This window comes from Pseudoliparis swirei, chromosome 4, assembly GCF_029220125.1.
Source record: "Pseudoliparis swirei isolate HS2019 ecotype Mariana Trench chromosome 4, NWPU_hadal_v1, whole genome shotgun sequence".
In the NCBI taxonomy this organism is placed as follows: domain Eukaryota; kingdom Metazoa; phylum Chordata; class Actinopteri; order Perciformes; family Liparidae; genus Pseudoliparis; species Pseudoliparis swirei.
This window is the reverse complement of record NC_079391.1, coordinates 27,351,253-27,371,860: the sequence shown is the minus strand read 5'-3', so window position 1 is coordinate 27,371,860 and position 20,608 is coordinate 27,351,253. Positions and strand designations below refer to the sequence as shown.

Genomic DNA, 20,608 nt, shown 5'->3' with positions numbered 1-20,608 from the left:
TTGAAACCAACCTCTTTATTGCAAGTCACAGTTTGACCCACCAGTGATATGGACATGTCTGGGTAAGAAGCAGCTCGACACTCAACGTCCTCAAGATAAGAGCATACAAGATGACCAGATGAGATTATCTTCTGGATTGATTCATTATCCCCACCATCAGGGCCTGGTGTGGGCTTGCCAAGATTAATCCATCCTGACCAACCACATGTCATATTGTTTCCCTCAGGGCAATGAGGTGTAGTTAAGGGTGTCGGAGTTGGTGTCTCAAATGTGGTCGAAGGTGTGGTGGTTGGCGTAGTTGAAGGTGTTGTAGTTGGAATGGTTGTGGAAGGAGTTGGAGTTGTGGTGGTTGGTGTAGTTGAATGTGTTGTAGTTGGAACTGTTGTTGAATGAGTTTTGGGGGTTGACGGAGTTGAAGCGGTTGTGGTTGGAACTGTTGTGGAAGGAGTTGAAGCATTTGATGGAACTGGACACCCACAGCATTTTAATTGGATTTCATAATCAAAACACTCTTGCTGAAGCCCTTGTTCTTTGTTGATGCATTTGAAACCAACCTCTTTATTGCAAGTCACAGTTTGACCCACCAGTGATATGGACATGTCTGGGTAAGAAGCAGCTCGACACTCAACGTCCTCAAGATAAGAGCATACAAGATGACCAGATGAGATTATCTTCTGGATTGATTCATTATCCCCACCATCAGGGCCTGGTGTGGGCTTGCCAAGATTAATCCATCCTGACCAACCACATGTCATATTGTTTCCCTCAGGGCAATGAGGTGTAGTTAAGGGTGTCGGAGTTGGTGTCTCAAATGTGGTCGAAGTTGTGGTGGTTGGCGTAGTTGAAGGTGTTGTAGTTGGAATGGTTGTGGAAGGAGTTGGAGTTGTGGTGGTTGGCGTAGTTGAATGTGTTGTAGTTGGAACTGTTGTTGAATGAGTTTTGGGGGTTGACGGAGTTGAAGCAGTTGTAGTTGGAACTGTTGTGGAAGGAGTTGAAGCATTTGATGGAACTGGACACCCACAGCATTTTAATTGGATTTCATAATCAAAACACTCTTGCTGAAGCCCTTGTTCTTTGTTGATGCATTTGAAACCAACCTCTTTATTGCAAGTCACAGTTTGACCCACCAGTGACATGGACATGTCTGGGTAAGAAGCAGCTCGACACTCAACGTCCTCAAGATAAGAGCATTCAAGATGACCAGATGAGATTATCTTCTGGATTGATTCATTATCCCCACCATCAGGGCCTGGTGTGGGCTTGCCAAGATTAATCCATCCTGACCAACCACATGTCATATTGTTTCCCTCAGGGCAATGAGGTGTAGTTAAGGGTGTCGGAGTTGGTGTCTCAAATGTGGTCGAAGTTGTGGTGGTTGGCGTAGTTGAAGGTGTTGTAGTTGGAACGGTTGTGGAAGGAGTTGTGGTGGTTGGCGTAGTTGAATGTGTTGTAGTTGGAACTGTTGTTGAATGAGTTTTGGGGGTTGACGGAGTTGAAGCGGTTGTCGTTGGAACTGTTGTGGTTGAAGTTGTGGTGGTTGGCGTAGTTGAAGGTGTTGTAGTTGGAACGGTTGTGGAAGGAGTTGGAGTTGTGGTGGTTGGCGTAGTTGAATGTGTTGTAGTTGGAACTGTTGTTGAATGAGTTTTGGGGGTTGACGGAGTTGAAGCGGTTGTGGTTGGAACTGTTGTGGAAGGAGTTGAAGCAGTTGATGGACCTGGACACCCACAGCATTTTAATTGGATTTCATAATCAAAACACTCTTGCTGAAGCCCTTGTTCTTTGTTGATGCATTTGAAACCAACCTCTTTATTGCAAGTCACAGTTTGACCCACCAGTGACATGGACATGTCTGGGTAAGAAGCAGCTCGACACTCAACGTCTTCAAGATAAGAGCATACAAGATGACCAGATGAGATTATCTTCTGGATTGATTCATTATCTCCACCATCAGGGCCTGGTGTGGGCTTGCCAAGATTAATCCATCCTGACCAACCACATGTCATATTGTTTCCCTCAGGGCAATGAGGTGTAGTTAAGGGTGTCGGAGTTGGTGTCTCAAATGTGGTCGAAGTTGTGGTGGTTGGCGTAGTTGAAGGTGTTGTAGTTGGAACGGTTGTGGAAGGAGTTGGAGTTGTGGTGGTTGGCGTAGTTGAATGTGTTGTAGTTGGAACTGTTGTTGAATGAGTTTTGGGGGTTGACGGAGTTGAAGCGGTTGTGGTTGGAACTGTTGTGGAAGGAGTTGAAGCAGTTGATGGACCTGGACACCCACAGCATTTTAATTGGATTTCATAATCAAAACACTCTTGCTGAAGCCCTTGTTCTTTGTTGATGCATTTGAAACCAACCTCTTTATTGCAAGTCACAGTTTGACCCACCAGTGACATGGACATTTCTGGGTAAGAAGCAGCTCGACACTCAACGTCTTCAAGATAAGAGCATACAAGATGACCAGATGAGATTATCTTCTGGATTGATTCATTATCTCCACCATCAGGGCCTGGTGTGGGCTTGCCAAGATTAATCCATCCTGACCAACCACATGTCATATTGTTTCCCTCAGGGCAATGAGGTGTAGTTAAGGGTGTCGGAGTTGGTGTCTCAAATGTGGTCGAAGTTGTGGTGGTTGGCGTAGTTGAAGGTGTTGTAGTTGGAACGGTTGTGGAAGGAGTTGGAGTTGTGGTGGTTGGCGTAGTTGAATGTGTTGTAGTTGGAACTGTTGTTGAATGAGTTTTGGGGTTGACGGAGTTGAAGCGGTTGTGGTTGGAACTGTTGTGGAAGGAGTTGAAGCAGTTGATGGACCTGGACACCCACAGCATTTTAATTGATTTCATAATCAAAACACTCTTGCTGAAGCCCTTGTTCTTTGTTGATGCATTTGAAACCAACCTCTTTATTGCAAGTCACAGTTTGACCCACCAGTGACATGGACATGTCTGGGTAAGAAGCAGCTCGACACTCAACGTCTTCAAGATAAGAGCATACAAGATGACCAGATGAGATTATCTTCTGGATTGATTCATTATCCCCACCATCAGGGCCTGGTGTGGGCTGGCCAAGATTAATCCATCCTGACCAACCACATGTCATATTGTTTCCCTCAGGGCAATGAGGTGTAGTTAAGGGTGTCGGAGTTGGTGTCTCAAATGTGGTCGAAGTTGTGGTGGTTGGCGTAGTTGAAGGTGTTGTAGTTGGAACGGTTGTGGAAGGAGTTGGAGTTGTGGTGGTTGGCGTAGTTGAAGCGCTTGTAGTTGGAACTGTTGTGGAAGGAGTTGGAGTTGTGGTGGTTGGTGTAGTTGAATGTGATGTAGTTGGAACTGTTGTTGAATGAGTTTTAGGGGTTGACAGAGTTGAAGCGGTTGTACTTGGAACTGTTGTGGTTGAAGTTGTGGTGGTTGGCGTAGTTGAAGGTGTTGTAGTTGGAACGGTTGTGGAAGGAGTTGGAGTTGTGGTGGTTGGCGTAGTTGAATGTGTTGTAGTTGGAACTGTTGTTGAATGAGTTTTGGGGGTTGACAGAGTTGAAGCGGTTGTAGTTGGAACTGTTGTGGAAGGAGTTGAAGCAGTTGATGGACCTGGACACCCACAGCATTTTAATTGGATTTCATAATCAAAACACTCTTGCTGAAGCCCTTGTTCTTTGTTGATGCATTTGAAACCAACCTCTTTATTGCAAGTCACAGTTTGACCCACCAGTGACAGGGGCATGTCTGGGTAAGAAGCAGCTCGACACTCAACGTCCTCAAGATAAGAGCATACAAGATGACCAGATGAGATTATCTTCTGGATTGATTCATTATCCCCACCATCAGGGCCTGGTGTGGGCTTGCCAAGATTAATCCATCCTGACCAACCACATGTCATATTGTTTCCCTCAGGGCAATGAGGTGTAGTGAAGGGTGTCGGAGTTGGTGTCTCAAATGTGGTCGAAGTTGTGGTGGTTGGCGTAGTTGAAGGTGTTGTAGTTGGAACGGTTGTGGAAGGAGTTGGAGTTGTGGTGGTTGGCGTAGTTGAAGCGCTTGTAGTTGGAACTGTTGTGGAAGGAGTTGGAGTTGTGGTGGTTGGTGTAGTTGAATGTGTTGTAGTTGGAACTGTTGTTGAATGAGTTTTAGGGGTTGACAGAGTTGAAGCGGTTGTAGTTGGAACTGTTGTGGTTGAAGTTGTGGTGGTTGGCATAGTTGAAGGTGTTGTAGTTAGAACGGTTGTGGAAGGAGTTGGAGTTGTGGTGGTTGGCGTAGTTGAATGTGTTGTAGTTGGAACTGTTGTTGAATGAGTTTTGGGGGTTGACAGAGTTGAAGCTGTTGTAGTTGGAACTGTTGTTGAATGAGTTTTGGGGGTTGACGGAGTTGAAGCGGTTGTGGTTGGAACTGTTGTGGAAGGAGTTGAAGCAGTTGATGGACCTGGACACCCACAGCATTTTAATTGGATTTCATAATCAAAACACTCTTGCTGAAGCCCTTGTTCTTTGTTGATGCATTTGAAACCAACCTCTTTATTGCAAGTCACAGTTTGACCCACCAGTGACATGGACATGTCTGGGTAAGAAGCAGCTCGACACTCAACGTCTTCAAGATAAGAGCATACAAGATGACCAGATGAGATTATCTTCTGGATTGATTCATTATCCCCACCATCAGGGCCTGGTGTGGGCTTGCCAAGATTAATCCATCCTGACCAACCACATGTCATATTGTTTCCCTCAGGGCAATGAGGTGTAGTGAAGGGTGTCGGAGTTGGTGTCTCAAATGTGGTCGAAGTTGTGGTGGTTGGCGTAGTTGAAAGTGTTGTAGTTGGAACGGTTGTGGAAGGAGTTGGAGTTGTGGTGGTTGGCGTAGTTGAAGCGCTTGTAGTTGGAACTGTTGTGGAAGGAGTTGGAGTTGTGGTGGTTGGTGTAGTTGAATGTGTTGTAGTTGGAACTGTTGTTGAATGAGTTTTGGGGGTTGACGGAGTTGAAGCGGTTGTAGTTGGAACTGTTGTGGTTGAAGTTGTGGAGGTTGGCGTAGTTGAAGGTGTTGTAGTTGGAACTGTTGTGGAAAGAGTTGATGGTGTCGTTGTCGGTTGTTGAGTTGTAGTATGTGTTTTAATTGTGGTCGAAGTTGTGGGAGAGGTTTTAGTCGTTGTAGTTGTTTGTGTTTGAGTTGTTGTTTTTTCTGATGTGATAAAGGGTGTGTTGGTCTTCGTAGAAGGTATTTTAGTTTGTATTGTTGAGGAAGTAACAGTAGGTTTTGGTGTTGTGCTGCACTGCATCGTCTGGCAACACTTCACCCTAATTTCATAATTTAAACATATCGGGGGATACTGTAAAATGTTCCTACACAGAAGTCCTTCCATATTACATGTTACTTTTTGTCCCAAGTCATTTAATGGTGTATCGGGATAGTTTTTAGCCCTGCATTCTACTTCCACTGGTTTTGGACATATTTTATATCCTTTCTGGATGATGAATTTGATGGTTTCATTGTCCCCACCTCCAAAACCATAGGTTGGGTAGTCGCCACTTATCCACTGTGAAAAGGTGCATACATTTTCCTGACAAGGTGTTACTGTAAAATGTTCAGTCGTAAAAATTATTGTTGAAATTTGAGGTGTTGTAGATTGCTCTGTGGACACAAATAATATATGTGTTGGTTATGTAGTACATCTTACAGTATACCGCTAAATATGACTCCAGAATGAATACTTTGCACATACCTGGTGTGGTTGATGTGAAAACAAAGGTGCTTGAAGACGGGCTGGCTGCTGTTGTGGTTGTACTGGGCATATGGGTTGTCGGAGTAGTTTCTGGGCATGGATATGATCTCTTATCCAAGGTGCCATTATTCCCACATACTGCTGTGATGCAGTTCCCATGTCCATCTGTTGTGTTATAGATCGTATTGCCAGGGGGATACTTGTTTCCATGATATGTGCAAGTGCAGGCTGTAAAGAGAAATATATTATTAACATTATTAACCATTAACAAAAGTTAGTACTTTTAGAACCCACAATGTCTCTCAGTCTTTGCATACCTTGAGCATCATAATGGCATTGGATGGTCGTTGAACATGTACTTTAAGAAAGAAAATATGAAATATATTTGTCAGTTTTGAGTAATTTCCATTTAATTTCCCCTGTCACAAAGTTATATCTTGTTGTTTGGGACATGTGATAAATGCAATACCTACCATGTTTGACAGTTTTCAGTTGTTGGCACCTCTTCATTATTATTATAGTGTCTCCCCTCTGTATCGTAGCAGCCGCATTGTTCTCTCGAAACACATGTCATTTTGTCCTCATCAAAGTATGCTTGTGCAGTAGGACATTTTGGATAGCAACCTAATTGAAAAACAAACGGCTGTTCACTCATTGCAAGAAATTGGTTCCTCATTTCTTGTCATTATTATTGCCAAACCATTGTCACCACCTGTTGACTGTGTTTTTTGTGTGTTCACTTGGCATTGAACGAGTAATATTATTAAGCAACTTCTTCAATATAACTTCAAAAAAGACAGCCAATGAAAAAATTCCAGTTAATGTGTAATCTTGAATTTATTTAGTTGGAGATTAGGTCAATTTTTAAAACCTCATATTGTGGCATACCTTCTAGTGGAGGTATTTCTGTAGAACATCTTCCTGACGGGCTCCTGCAGGTTTTCATACAAGGAGATCCACATGGCTTGTAGTGCCATTCACATTCACCAGGGTGATTGTAGTAGTCACAGAAAAGAGCTGTACAAAAAATACTACTTAGTAAAGGCATATACCAGACTGGACTCTTCAGGACTATTTTACCTTTAAACAGAGCCAGACTAGCGGTTTATGTCTGCTTTCTTCGTAGTTATTTGTATTCATTCTTTGTACTATCTACTGCAAAATACAGACCTAAGAACTGTAATCTCTAAAAGAAAGTCTAACTTCTTGAAAATAGAAGTACATTGAATGATAAATATATTGTATTGCTCAGTTTTAGAAAATATCCTATTTCACTCCTGAAGTTTGAAAAATATGGGACCTGGATCTCAAAATGGATAACAATCATTTAATATTTAAACTTTAAAAGGCTAAGGAAAGACATATAGTTATCACTGATAACAGATGGTTATATTTGATACATTATCGATGCAAGTTATGACAGATTTCATTTACTTTTCTCTCCCTTTATCTAAAAAATTATTTGAACTCAGATGTACTGAATGAACTTATTGTTGCTTTTAGAAATGGAATGTTTCATCTCGGTTACTCACGACAGATCTTTGGGGTTCTCCATGGTATACAGATGCCAGCTTGATTACAGGATTCAGAATAAGCAGCCACAGCAGTGCAGAAACACTCGCAGTCTCCACCCGTGTCACAAGCACATGAGTCAAACACACATGCATCATAGAATGGAGCCGGATCCACCTACAGGGAAGAGTAAGAAGATACGCTAATGAGTTAAACGCAGGTACTCCACTACATTTACCTAAAATATAGAGTCACTGATTAGCTTACAAAAAAACAGGTTATACAATATATTACACTTTTCAGAGATGAAACAATGCAACAGTATATCAAATTGTTGTTCACAAAACTTCCCCTCAACTAACTACAACAACAAAATGTTGCATAAATGTTACTGTATTGCAAATAATGATCAAATAATAAATATATATAATAATTTAACACTGAAAGAGGGCAATGAATAATTTTACTTTTGATACTTGCAAATGCAAATAATAACTTTGTTCTTAAATGTGTGTAAAAAGGGTATGAAGGGAACATTGTATTTCTAGCGCTGATGAATTGTTTTGATTTTGGTCGGTTTTGCTTCCACAAGATGTCTTGGTTCAGACTATTTGAAAGAAAATACACATTTCGGTGTTTAGGTAAATTATGTTTACAATAGTCACATGGGGTTTCTATCCTTAAGTAGAATAAACAAAACCATTTGCTAATTCATGGCAATCTGCCTATTAGGTTACGTGATTTCTTCCGAACAAATTTGACCTTTTAACCTGAAAATGCAAGAGTTTCAATTTAATAACAACCTACAATGGAGTGGCAGGCTGTGAAGACGTCACTCTGTATCATGCTGCACTGTTTCTGGGACCAGGCCTGTCTGTGTGGGTTGGCTGTACAGGGGTTGATGATGCTGTGAGCGTCGGGGCAGCTTGGCAAATTCTTCCAGCTGTTACCGAACACCAGTGGGTTGACAACCACTGCATGGGATCTTGTCGTGAAGTCATTATTTGCAATGTCGTCATAGTTGCCACACAGTCCACATACACGACCCTGAAAAGGTAGAGCTCTTATGTCATGTTGGTCAATGTATATATCAGAACTTGCCTTTTGCTGTCAAAATAAAATCAATTGTAGTCACATTAAAATCCCCCAAATCCTTTATATTTTGCAGGGTTACCTTATATTTTGGGCTGAGCTTGATGAACAAACTGGTCTTCCTGTCCCATATGAAAATTAGTCCATTGTTGGCTTCAATTACCAGGTAGATGCCCATAGTGCTGTACTGAAATGGAACTGTTTCTTCATTTCCCCCCAAAACCAACTGGTAGCTTCCATCTGTTAGAATTAGTTCTGCATCCTAAAAAAAGACAGACATTGACAGGATACTGAACATTTCACATCCCAACTTCATAGAAAACATCTCAGAAAATGTCACTGGAGCCAGTGTTCACATTATATCCAGATATAATATAAGGAGCTCCTCTTTTTCTGCATCCCATGAATATGGTGCCCCTTACAAATCAAGTGGTTTGAGTCGGCATATTCACATTTGTGTCTTTTTGTGTGGAAACACCAAGTGTGAATAAGAGCCGAACGTTCTCTACAACGCAAGTCTGGTTAATCTTTAACTCAACACGAGAAACACCAAATCAGTGTACCTATGGGATTTTATCTTGAATTTCAGCTTGGTGTCAGCTGTTTATTTTGAGTCATGACAACGCCGAAATGTTTTATATTGACTGTTTACCCCAATAAAGATCTTGATGTTCTTGGTGCAGGTGGTTCCTGTTGTTCCACATGGAACAGTCTCAGTGAGCACTCTGAAGGTTCCATTACTCGTAGCATTGCCACAGTAGTCCTGAGGAAGACACACACGTACACACATATATTCAAAACACTAATCATCAATTTTAGTGGCTCTGCTTAACTATTCACTCATGTAGCATTTAATAAAGAAAGACTGGATTCACAATACTCTGAAGAAGTTATTTTTCCCAAACAAAAGATAGAAAAGAGGTGGAAAGAGTAAATCATGTGTGTTAACTCTGCAGAGATATTTAAATAAGAAAAGTTGATCGACAGGAGAATACACATTTGAGAGAGATACAGATTGCCTGACACCCGATTTGTTATTGTTTTCACACGTACAAAGACTTTTCTCCCAACAATTAGTGCAGAACAAGTTACCAGAATGCAAGAAATGAAGTGTTGAAAATGTCCTGGTCCCACCACCCTTCCCCCATTGTTTAATGAAACCTAAGCTCTTGTCCTGAACCATGGAGGTCACAGTTAATGATTGACTTCTAATGTATGACCTGAGCACTTCATATTACATGACTCTCTTCCAAGCCAAATAACTAAAGTATACCAGCATCCAGCAGGAGTATGCATGTGTCAAAAATGATGACGGAAGTTTCTCACAGAGGACTCGGTTCAACAACTATTGTGTGTTCATACCTGAGTGAGAATGCTTTCACAACTGCCATCAAAGGTGTAGCGCTTCTGATCAAAAGTCATGTAGTGTCCAGCGCCATAGACCGAGCAGGTTCCATCACACTGTTTGGTCGTGCACTCCCACTTCATGTCTTTACAAGTGCTGTGAACAGATATGCATTAGATTGCTTCAGGCTTATCATAAAAGACACAACATGAAACGATCACCACCCAGAGCCGACCACCGAGCCAGAGCTGCTGGACCAAACACCACCGAACTGCTGCAGGGAGGAGAGGGAGGAGATCTGAGATGGAAGCTAAGCTAGTCCAGCTAGGACCTAAAGCAACTCCACTACTCGGCATGCTCCTGGCTGGCTGATGCCTGTTTGCAGGAAAATAAAATGAATGTAATGAGACTTCAGGAGAACCCAGCAATGTGATGCTGATGATTACTGAGCTCACATCTTTACAGAAACCTGGCTCCATCGTGGTCCAGGATCAAGCAGCACTTGATGGGCAAACTATTAGGACTAGGACTCTGGTGGGCCGAGAGGAGGTGGACTCTGTGTTTACATCATGATGTTTGGTGCTCAAACATCAGTCAAAGTTGAAGTTTTTAATGGGAAGATGTCGACCATATTATCTGAGTTGTTTTTTTGCTGCTGTTTTCATTCTTTACAAAATAATGCATATTGTTTTAAATAGTTTCACTCTGCTTGTAATATACCTACCAGGTGTTGCAGTCCACATTGGTGGTTTGTCCAGGCTGGTAAGAGACACCGTTGTGAACACAGGGACAGGCCTCTGGCTGAATGCAGCCGCCTTCACCGTCAAGCACCATCCCAGATGGACACATACAGCCGGACACGCACGCCGTGGTCACCTGCAGAATAGATCATATTTACAATCCACAGCACGGGCAAAATATAAAATGTGTAGGTTCCACGGGGCCAATGAGGAGGGAAGGGGGGAGAAGGGGGGAGGGGGTTGACTGTGTTCAAAGAGAAATGTACATTCTTTTGAAAGTGGTGCCAATAGTTAATAGCAATCTATCACATGGAATCCGTATTCTACATAAATGTAAGCGTTTTAAGCAAAAACTGTACAATACTATTCAATTAAAGGAATAGCTAATGCAATGATGATTTCTGGGCAATATGTGTGTAAGTTGTCTCTATTTCCTCACGTGACGAGACAATGCACTGGAGCCCGTCGTACTTACCTTTCACCACCAAATATTTCATCCATGCACCAGCAGAAAAAATATTTGAATTTATCTCAAAAATCCGATTATCCAAATATGTCATCTAGATTTAAACAAATAATCAGTATTTTCAGACTCACACAGGACGGATCTAACATGTTGCAGCTCTTCTCACACTCAGTTCCCTTTGCAGCCGGACCATTAGCAGAGCAGTTGAAGAACACCATGGGAGGAGCACAGGACACTGAGAAAAGACATATTTGAAATGGATTTTGTTCTAAAATTCGATTTAATTCACTTTATTTTCTATAGACCAAAATCACAAATTGCAAACTCCCCTCAGAGGGCTTTGCAATCTGTACACATACAACATCCCTGTGCCAGCACCTCACATTGGATCAGGAAAGATTCCCAAAAAAGGGAAGACACCTTCTGGAGAGCAACAGAAGAGGATCCCTCTCTCCAGTTATAACATTTTAGCTATGAGGGCAGGCCACCACCTCCACTCAAGCTTTTAAACTGTCACAGCTGGACAGCTGATAGATACTATCAGGAAGTCATTTAACACTTGATAATTATCAACTGCAGTGTAACTTACATGGTTGTGCAAATAACTTCCCAATGCAGCTCAGTTTGCCCTCCTTACAGGTGCTAGGGGAGAAATGAAAACAATCAACACATTAACATATATATCCTTGCAGCACACTGTTTAAACAGTCCTATTTCCAGTTTATCACAAATAAGAGGAATAACAAATATTCACGAAAGGAGTAAAGATTCAAAAGATGACTTGGGCTTTTAGAGTCAGATAAAAGCTGTAAAGTACACTCATTTGAACCTTCTGAATTCCATACATATCACTGTAATAACTAATAAAAATGTGTGCAATATATCATGTACATACCACATGACCCCGTCCCTGTTGACCACCTGTCCGGCGGGCACCACGGAGCCTTCGTCATAACAGGGACACTCGTGAGATTGGACACACTTCCCAGCGTCGTCCAGATAGGTTCCCTCTGCACAGACACAGCCATCGATGGGCGGGAAGGAGAAGTGACAGCTGAGGTCGGAGCTGCTGATGCAGCGGCAGGTGTGGCTGCTGGCCGTGATGTTGTAGGAGTAGACCATGCTGCGGGGGCAGGAGCTGGCATATTTCCCTGAGGAGATCAGACCACAGAGCCAGTGAACACCTGTGAGACTCTGACTTCATTTAAACACCTGGTTTAATCCTAATTGTTCATTCATCTTCTTATATGCCAAATGCATATCAAACGATGAGTATCAGAGGATTTAAAAAATCAAATTCACAATATTTTCTCTTATGTTTAAAATATTTGATGACTGTTCCTGCACTCAGGGATGACACAAAATGTCATCCAATCCAATGGGGCAAATGGGAACTTTTATGAAATACCTGGCGTACTGTAAAAGCCAAGATCATATATTCATATCCATGTACATTGAGCTGCATCTTTTAGTACCAGCTCCGCCTATTTCTATATCCCATCCCTAAAAAGTCATGAAATTGATTCATATTAAGATGTGTTATGAAGGCTGAGTTGAAGCTGTATTTGTGTGATCTATCTGTCACATCTCTCTCTCTTTTATTAAGCTAATTGAATTGTTACACATTTGTTCTCAGAAAGAAGCTGTCTGACGTTGAAAACCAATTGTTTGGTTCGACTCTTCTGTTTTACAATGACTCTGCACTCTCACCACAGATGGTCTCCCTCCAGCCGCTCATCTGGATTCCTGCAGCTGCACAGGCATGGACATAGGAGGAGACCGCAGCACACATGCAGTCCTCGCTGTTCTCACAGTTACAGGAGTCATATATGCAGTTCTGTGATAAGAGAAGATTTTTAAAAATCAGTGCAGTGCGAGGTCATGCCTTTAAGGTCTGGAGTCTTGTCCATATATATATATATGTTTGAGCTGTAGCTGTGAGCCTCACCTCTTTGTGCGAGTCAGGGCTGATCTCTGAGTGACAGGAGGCAAACACTCCTTCGGGGTCACTCAGCATGGAGCACCAGTGCTGGGCGTATTTCTCTGTCATTGACAAACAAAGCCCAACATCAGTCAATCCAAACAACCCACAGTGATAACACAGAATGGAAATGAGTCAGACCTACCGTTGTCCACACTAAGACTGCAGGGCTTCTCAAAGTTGCTCTTCACATCGGGGCAAGCAGCATGTGTCTTCCAGCTGTTGACGAAACCGGTTGCTGTGGCATCTGGAACTCCACTGAGCTTCAGGAAGTCATCAGCTTGGTTGCTGTTGAAGTTCCCACACAGACCTGCAGGTGGACACCATCACGGTAATGTCAAGCAAGCGGCAAATTGTCATCTTGTGAGTCCTCTCTCACATCTCATGTTTACCAGGTCAGTCACATGGGCTCCAGCATCTATTCGTGACTCCAGAGAAACTATTGTCTACATTTAAAGCACTTGGGTTTTGCAGTTTTTCCCAAATTGCCATTCTTTTATTAATTATGTTAAATTAGCAATGAAATATTGAAAAAACATCAAACTAAAAACGGCGTAATGCTTTGTAAATACTCGTATAATGTGTATCCTGATATAATGTATCACTAAAGAACAGTAACAGTATGATGCATTTCAGCTATGGAAATTATAATCAGTATTATACTTTGACTTAAAACATCCTTTAGTATTTAGTATTAATTTGTATTTATGTCACAATCTATTCTAACTTTTAACACTCATGGTTATAGTATTGTACACATTTATTACTTTATCTTCAGACAGTTTATTTCCACTTTCCTCCTTAGATGGATATGTTATGTTTATGTTATAACACTGACTTTCTTTCCACATGGATGCCTGACTTCTGGATTAGTTGTGTTTGTTTACCAAACCCATGTATTCACATATTCACTGTTTGCAACAACCAATAGAGATCTATAACACCATCCCTGTGTCAGTTCTCTGAGGGATGCTTCCAGTGTGAAAGCACATACAGGTCATTTTAGTCCACATACCACAGGTCTTGGACTGGTATTCACTGGTCACTGTGACGTGGAGCTGCATGACTGGCTGGAGCTGCACTTCCAACAGAACACCGACAGACGTCTGCACCAGCAGGTAGAAGGAGGACGCTTTGAAGGCGGAGATCCCAGCTGTGGGTTAAGAGAAAGGGTGAGGATGGGAGTGTGCTAGAAGAGTGAAAGGGAGGACACGGAATGGACTACCTGCCCATCAAGTAGTTAGAAAAACAGCGCACAGTTAAAGCATATTGAAACTGAAATGTATCATTTCTCCAGAAGACAGAAGACAATGAAATGCTGCTGGTTCTGCAGTAAAGATGTCGAGCTGGTGGGGAGACTTGTGTGGAAACAGCAACTGGATGTTGATTATTGATGCTGATGAAGTGGGGTATTACTGAGCTCATTCTAATATGCATGTTAGGGTTTGGGTGAGGTTTTTAAAATGTGTTTTATTTACTAATTTTGCAATTATTTACCATCTTAGGCAGAACACTACCTAAATGAGGAATTCCAATACGTTATTACCATGGCCTGGGTAAGTTTGATCAATATTTTTGAACATGAGATATTCTCTATCAAAGCCAGAAAGCAGAGAATTTAACTCCAATGTGTGATTTCATCATGTTTAAAAAGTCTGGGGCTAATCCACAGATGAGGAATAAGTGATTTTTGTTTACCAATATAATGTGTTTTATTCTTTAATTCCATTGTAGCATCCTCAGTCGTGAAACAGAACATGTACCATATAGTCAGAACATTCCCCCGGGAGATTTCATCTCGAAGATTCAATTCACTGTCTTTGGAGCAGTTTCACACTTTAACCTTGATGACATCACACATTGAATTTGGGAGAGAGTGTTCATGTTTACTAATATATATATATATATAACTATCTTAGACCAGAGAAATAACATGTATACATGTTTTTAATTGTGCGGGGTTTCCCTTTAATGGGCATGCTCTAGAGAGGTGACAGAGACAGAGTGACCTCACATGTCTCCAGCCACTCCTCATCAGCAATGAAATTCATCACTTCAGACACAAACTGGCACTAACACATACTCTCCAGTAGAGGCTGCTAGTACAGCAACCAGGACAGTGGTCCTTATTAGCTTCCCACCCACAGCCACTGACAACTATGTTCATCAGAATTGACAATCGAGGCTGCCAGATATTGAAGAACAAAGCTGTGCACGTGGTTTCTGCCCATGCACCACCTCACACCCTTCACTATGTTCTCAATAGATTTAACTCCAGCGTCAACCAGGACAGCCGTGTGTGACCGGACCGTCAAGCCCACGGGTTTCACTTCATAGATGGAAAGAAGTATAGAAAAGAAGAAATCAGATACCATAGTTTGGGGCCTGGCGACACTGAAAAATACCCTGTATATTGTTATAATTCAGGAACACTATCCTTTATACGTGTCTGACGGAGAGAGAGAAGATCGACAGAGGAGAAGACTGTGTAGTAGAGAGTCTCTTACCAGCAGAGAAAGGTAACTGAGCGTAGATCCCATTCACAAAAACCTTCCCTTTGGGCTGGATGGTGATCACCTTTATATGACAGGAGGCCAGATGTTAGTTTTGACATCTTTACATTCTGGGTGTGTTCAAAGAGCTAAGCATCATTCATGCAGCTCTCTCAAACTAAGACAGTTACATTGAACATTTCATTTATTATAGTATTTGTATTTAATTATTTTCATCTTTTTTGTATTATAATTCTTATTATATGTGCTGCATTCGACAATGTAGATCCTCTGATAACACCTTTGATTCAAACATAAAAGTGGGATTGATAATCACTGTGATAGACTCAATCTAGTTCAAAGATTACACGATTATTGTGTGCAGAAATGTTAGAAAAACATAATTCAACAGTAAACTACTTGATTGTATGAAGATGATGTGAAGATAATATATGATGATGTGAAGACCACAACTAGTATTGATATATTTTGCTCATTTCCTTACGAAATAATGCTGACATTTTATTTTTTATTATGTCATTGAAACATTAATAAACAAATGATCTGCTGAAAACACTCCAAGCTCTAATTTTTCCAATAAAAAAAAGTGAAGTAAATAGTGTTTAGTGTGTGTATCATACTCACATGAGCCCCTCCAGACAGACCCAAGGTCACAGACTTGAGGCAGGTTTCACTGTCAGTCAGTCCACACTGCACCAGTTGTACCTGGACCACAAACTGGGCTCCAGTGCAGTCCTAAACACACAAATGCACAACTATCCAACAACTGCTGAATGGACACAACATACCTGCAGATAGCAGCACACAGGTTCAATTCAATTCAATTCAATTCAGTTTATTTGTATAGCCCAATTTCACAAATTACAAATTTGTCTCAGAGTGCTTTACAATCTGTACACATAGACATCCCTGCCCCAAAACCTCACATTGGATGAGGAAAAACTCCCAAATAACCCTTCAGGGGGAAAAAAAGGGAAGAAACCTTCAGGAGAGCAACAGAGGAGGATCCCTCTCCAGGATGGACAGATGCAATAGGTTCGTACTGTAAGTCATGGTGACACGGTGAGTGTGTGTTTGTGTGTGTGTGTGTGTGTGTGTGTGTGTGAACTACCTTAGCCAGGACGTAGGAGCAGTCCCCATGGAAGCTGTAGTCTTTTCCATCGAAGGTGTTGATGTGAGCCCCGCCCTCCACAGAGCACATTCCTGGACAGTTCTCCTCCGTACACGTCCACTGTCCACTCTCACACACACTGTCAGCACACACACAAGTTCATCTTATTGTGGGAGCTTCTGTAGCTCTGCACTGGACACTCATGATTTTATATATATATATATGTAAACAAGTTGGTGTTTTATCCTCAAATTGACTTAAAACCAACTTACCGTAATTATTCTGTAAAACTAACGCAATTTCCACAATGTGTAATGGTCCTCTAACATGCAGACATACTGACACACACTATATCATACCATCTTTTGCAGTGACTGGAGTAGGACTCCCCAGGTCCATAGATCTTGCTGTTGTAGCTGCAGGAGCACGCGCTCATTGGGACACAACCCTTTCTATTTAAATCATCCCAAACCATGCCTGAAAGGGATCAAACAACCACTGTATTTTAACACTGTGTGTGTGTGTGTGTGTGTGTGTGTAGGTGTGTGTGTGTGTGTGTGTGTGTGTGTGTTACTCTGCTGTACCTGGGGGGCAGAAGCATCCATCGATACAGTGGTTGTCACAGGTGAGGCTGGCCTCGGGGTTGGAGCAGGTGTCGGCACAAGGGCTGCCACACTCCATGTACTCCATGTTGTAGGGACATGACTTCCCTGTGAATACACATCAGATGTTTTTTTTACCACTTGACTTACGTAACCTCTCCGACTCTCATTCAGAGCATGTAATCACACAAACGTCCTTGTTGTGGAAGGGTTCCAGTCCCTCAATCGCCTGCCACCCCCTCCTGCCACGGAACACCTAAGCTTGGGGAGGGGGTGTGGTTGACCTCATGTTATGAATGGCCTTGTGTTTTATGATTCAGCTTACTAACACTGACTTTAGTGTTTGGTTAACGACGGACAGGTCTGTGTAAGTGTGTGTTAAATAACATATTAATATCAAAGTGTACATTATAGTCTCTTCAACAAACACACCCATTAGTTTGCTCCAAATTAGCAAGTTAGGAGATAATGTTAGTGATTGTTGGTCCTGCTTGTTCCCGTTTGGAGAACCACAGCTCTACGTCAAAGTTCATAATATCTTTAATCACAATACTAAGTAATATAAACTCCTTTTTTTTCCTCCTAAAAATATTATGGTGCAGAAAACTGCTGCAACATATAAATGTGAACACATCCAAATGTAATATCCAAACCAAAGACACCAAGGGTGCAACATTCTGAGTCCTCTTAGTACTGATAAGCTTTCTCGAATTATGCTTACTTTACAAACTTCAGCATTGACGGCATTTTTTATAATTTGGCCTTTTCTTGGATTTATTTAATCGGAATGTAATTTTTGGGGGACAAAGGTGCAGACAGGGCAGACGAGCCCTCATAGCAATGAGATATTCAATATCTAAAGTCAAATAAGTCTACTCACAGCACAGCTCCTTGGTTCTCCAGTTTTTAGGCTTTCCACCGGCATGGCTACACTGTCTGGAGAACTCTGACACAGTGTTGCACAGGCAGGATGGGTCAGCGGGTCCATCGATGCCATTGGCGCAGTTGCAGAGGTCCGTAACACAGGCAGAAGTGAAGGAGGCGAGGTCGAGCAGACTGTAACAGCTGTTGAAGGCCGGCCCTGTGAGGAGCGGCTCGCACAGAGGTTTCTACAGGACAGGCGGGAATGGAGCCAGAGGAAGGACAGTATTATTCGGTAGGAAAGAATCTGAAACATATCTGCATCAAATCGGTCACAATCGTAACAAAGGCCACACATATTATCAATGCCAACTCGTGGAATTACTGAAAACTAATGTATGATCAGGTGGGGGCAGGTGATTATTTAGCCCTTCTGCTAACACAGAAACGTTGTCGTCTAGCTTAGTGCACTGAGCTTTGAGTCCAACTATATATATGCATGACCACTTTTAGACCTGTAGTAGTTATATAAAGCATTATTTTGTTGATTTGCTCATCCGGTTTTTATTGTTATTAGTTTAAACAATACTGGATTTAAAAACGGATTTAGAATTATTTCATAAGGAGGGAGAGATATGTTCACACTGACTGAATGTAACACATGGTACTATTCAGATTAAAGATAAGCTCATCAAAACAAACTTTATGTTCAAAATATGTGTGTCAGTCTTGTTACTTTACTACCCAATTCAGAGGAAACGCCATCGGTAGCACGCGGTTGATGAAACCAGTAGCATTCAGCCTTCACTGACACCACAATACATGGGGGCCAACCTCTTAGAAATTTGGGACTGCCACAAAGTATTGCGTAGAACATCCCGTATATAACTGGGTGAAGCCTCACCAAGTTGCTGCAGCTTTGAGTCGATTCCAGTGTGTAGTCAGAGCAGCTTTCAGTTGGACCATCCATTTTCCAGAAGTTAGCAAAATCCACTGGGGTTATTTTCACACCTGTTTGAATAATTTAAAGAATAAACATCTTTGTGGCCGCATCTACACTGACGGACTTGTTAAAGTGGGACAAAGTGTACCATGACTGTAGAATTCATTGAAGAGCTGGACCCCATTAAAGTCCCCACAAAGACCACATGTTTGGTTCTTGTACTTCTGGTCTAGTTCCACCTGTGAGAACAAAGAGCATCACCTTGAGCAGGAGCTAGAATCGGCAGCGCAGCATTAGTCACATTCTCCAAGTCTGACATTGACATTACAATAACCGTCACAACAGGTTTTTCTACAGATCCAAGATCCTACCAGAAAAGAGTCATCCTCATTCCAGATAGCAACTAATCCCAGTTTTGCTTTGATTCTGATGTAGGTGGGAGTTTTCTCGATGAGCACTCCTCCTTGACTGAATGGTAGGGCGGCTCTGCAAAAAGAAAGATAGAGGTCACATTGTTTTGGCCATTATTTTTACTTAGGCTCCAAGAACCAACGTTAGATTGTTAATAGTATTTGCCCATAACTTCTGTGTAGTGCCTTCCTAATGACTACTGCTTAAGCAAAGGAGGATTCTCAAGTTCAGGTTCCGTTAAGCATTATAAACAAAGCCTAAAACATTAGATATGTATGGTAACATACTAAAGTTGCCATGGCAACTAATCATGTCATCACTGCAATCCAATGTTTTTATGATATATTAACAAACATGACCCATATGTGCCATCCAGCATAATGAATCACATTACTCAGGCACAGTGGAAAGGGCTTAAAGTTTTAAGGGTAAACTTACAATTCTCCATCAACGATCACAGAGCCCTCAGAGAGCTCCACCACTACACCCTCCAGCTTCATAATGATGCTGTTGATGGTGTTTTGGCCACCAGCATCCTGTCTTCTTAACTGGATGTTGAAGTCCTTGTAACCGCTCCGGCATGAAGAGGTCAGGATGTAGTTGCAAGTGGAGTGCAATTGGAAAATATCTCCATCAAAGGTCTTGAAGTGGAAATTGCCCCACGTACTGCAAATCTGGCCATTGTGGATGGGACTAACGCCTAAAAGACAGGACATGACACCACAACAGTGGCCATACTTTATACAGGCCTTCACTTACATGATTGAATTCTCTCACGTTGCCTTCATAAAGGAACAGTTTACAGCTGCTAACCAACAAGCTCACCTGTTATTCTTTCAGAAGTCTGGGACATGGAGGAGAAGACGTTCACAGCCGACTTTGCCTCTGTTGAAAGTAATGAGAGATATTTGTCAAGTTATTTGTCAATTCATCAATAACCAAATCTCAATGCTAAATTAAAAAAATTAAAAATAAGGCCGTAGCGCATGAATAAACATTTGAACTGCTCATAGTCCCATTTGTCATATTTGATAGGCTGCCGAATAGAGTGTAGTTAAAGTACCGGTGTGCAAAGCCGCCACGACAGCAGACACGGTCAGCCATAGAAGCCACTCGTTAGCCATCGCCATTTGCTTCTCAACAAGATCTCTGAGGAAGATGGAAGGGAGGTCCAGCTCTTTATAGCAAGGGGCAAGGTCTTAATGTGGCAGGTGAGGGAGTGGCAATTCCATTGCTTGACGTGGTGATTCATGAATGCCATTCTTGCTTGTTTCATTTATTTCCTTTGTCCCTGGTTCACTACGCTTACAACAACTGATATATGAAGGGCGAGGTTACAGAGCATG

At 41.9% G+C, this 20,608-nt stretch overlaps 1 protein-coding gene across 1 annotated transcript; it reads right to left on the bottom strand.

Moving 5' to 3' along the window:
* Positions 1-615: 615 nt before the first annotated feature.
* On the bottom strand, positions 616-20,423 carry LOC130192219 (mucin-5AC-like). The gene is made up of 30 exons (XM_056412010.1): positions 20,326-20,423; positions 20,088-20,147; positions 19,701-19,962; positions 19,223-19,337; positions 19,000-19,090; positions 18,813-18,919; positions 17,928-18,156; positions 17,030-17,155; positions 16,805-16,922; positions 16,446-16,584; positions 15,959-16,069; positions 15,329-15,398; positions 13,837-13,974; positions 12,967-13,131; positions 12,789-12,883; positions 12,551-12,677; positions 11,736-11,991; positions 11,430-11,482; positions 10,972-11,075; positions 10,359-10,510; positions 9,652-9,790; positions 8,942-9,052; positions 8,372-8,551; positions 8,005-8,244; positions 7,218-7,374; positions 6,574-6,702; positions 6,159-6,309; positions 6,003-6,043; positions 5,686-5,913; positions 616-5,594 (listed from the first exon to the last, which is right to left on the bottom strand). Exons 1-30 carry the CDS (start codon positions 20,390-20,392, stop codon positions 2,818-2,820), a joined length of 6,738 nt encoding a protein of 2,245 aa, XP_056267985.1. The 5' UTR covers positions 20,393-20,423; the 3' UTR covers positions 616-2,817.
* Between the last annotated feature and the right edge of the window lie 185 nt (positions 20,424-20,608).

What these genes read in the sequence shown, in the direction of transcription:
- LOC130192219 (XM_056412010.1), bottom strand. Translation starts at nt 20,392, where the DNA reads ATGGCGATGGCTAACGAGTGGCTTCTATGGCTGACCGTGTCTGCTGTC. An exon ending in GTGATCGTTGATGGAGAATT is followed by an intron (nt 19,338 to 19,700) that starts GTAAGTTTACCC and finishes TTCTTTTTGCAG; the next exon opens with AGCCGCCCTACCATTCAGTC. An exon ending in AGCTCAGCCCAAAATATAAG is followed by an intron (nt 8,245 to 8,371) that starts GTAACCCTGCAA and finishes CTACCTTTTCAG; the next exon opens with GGTCGTGTATGTGGACTGTG.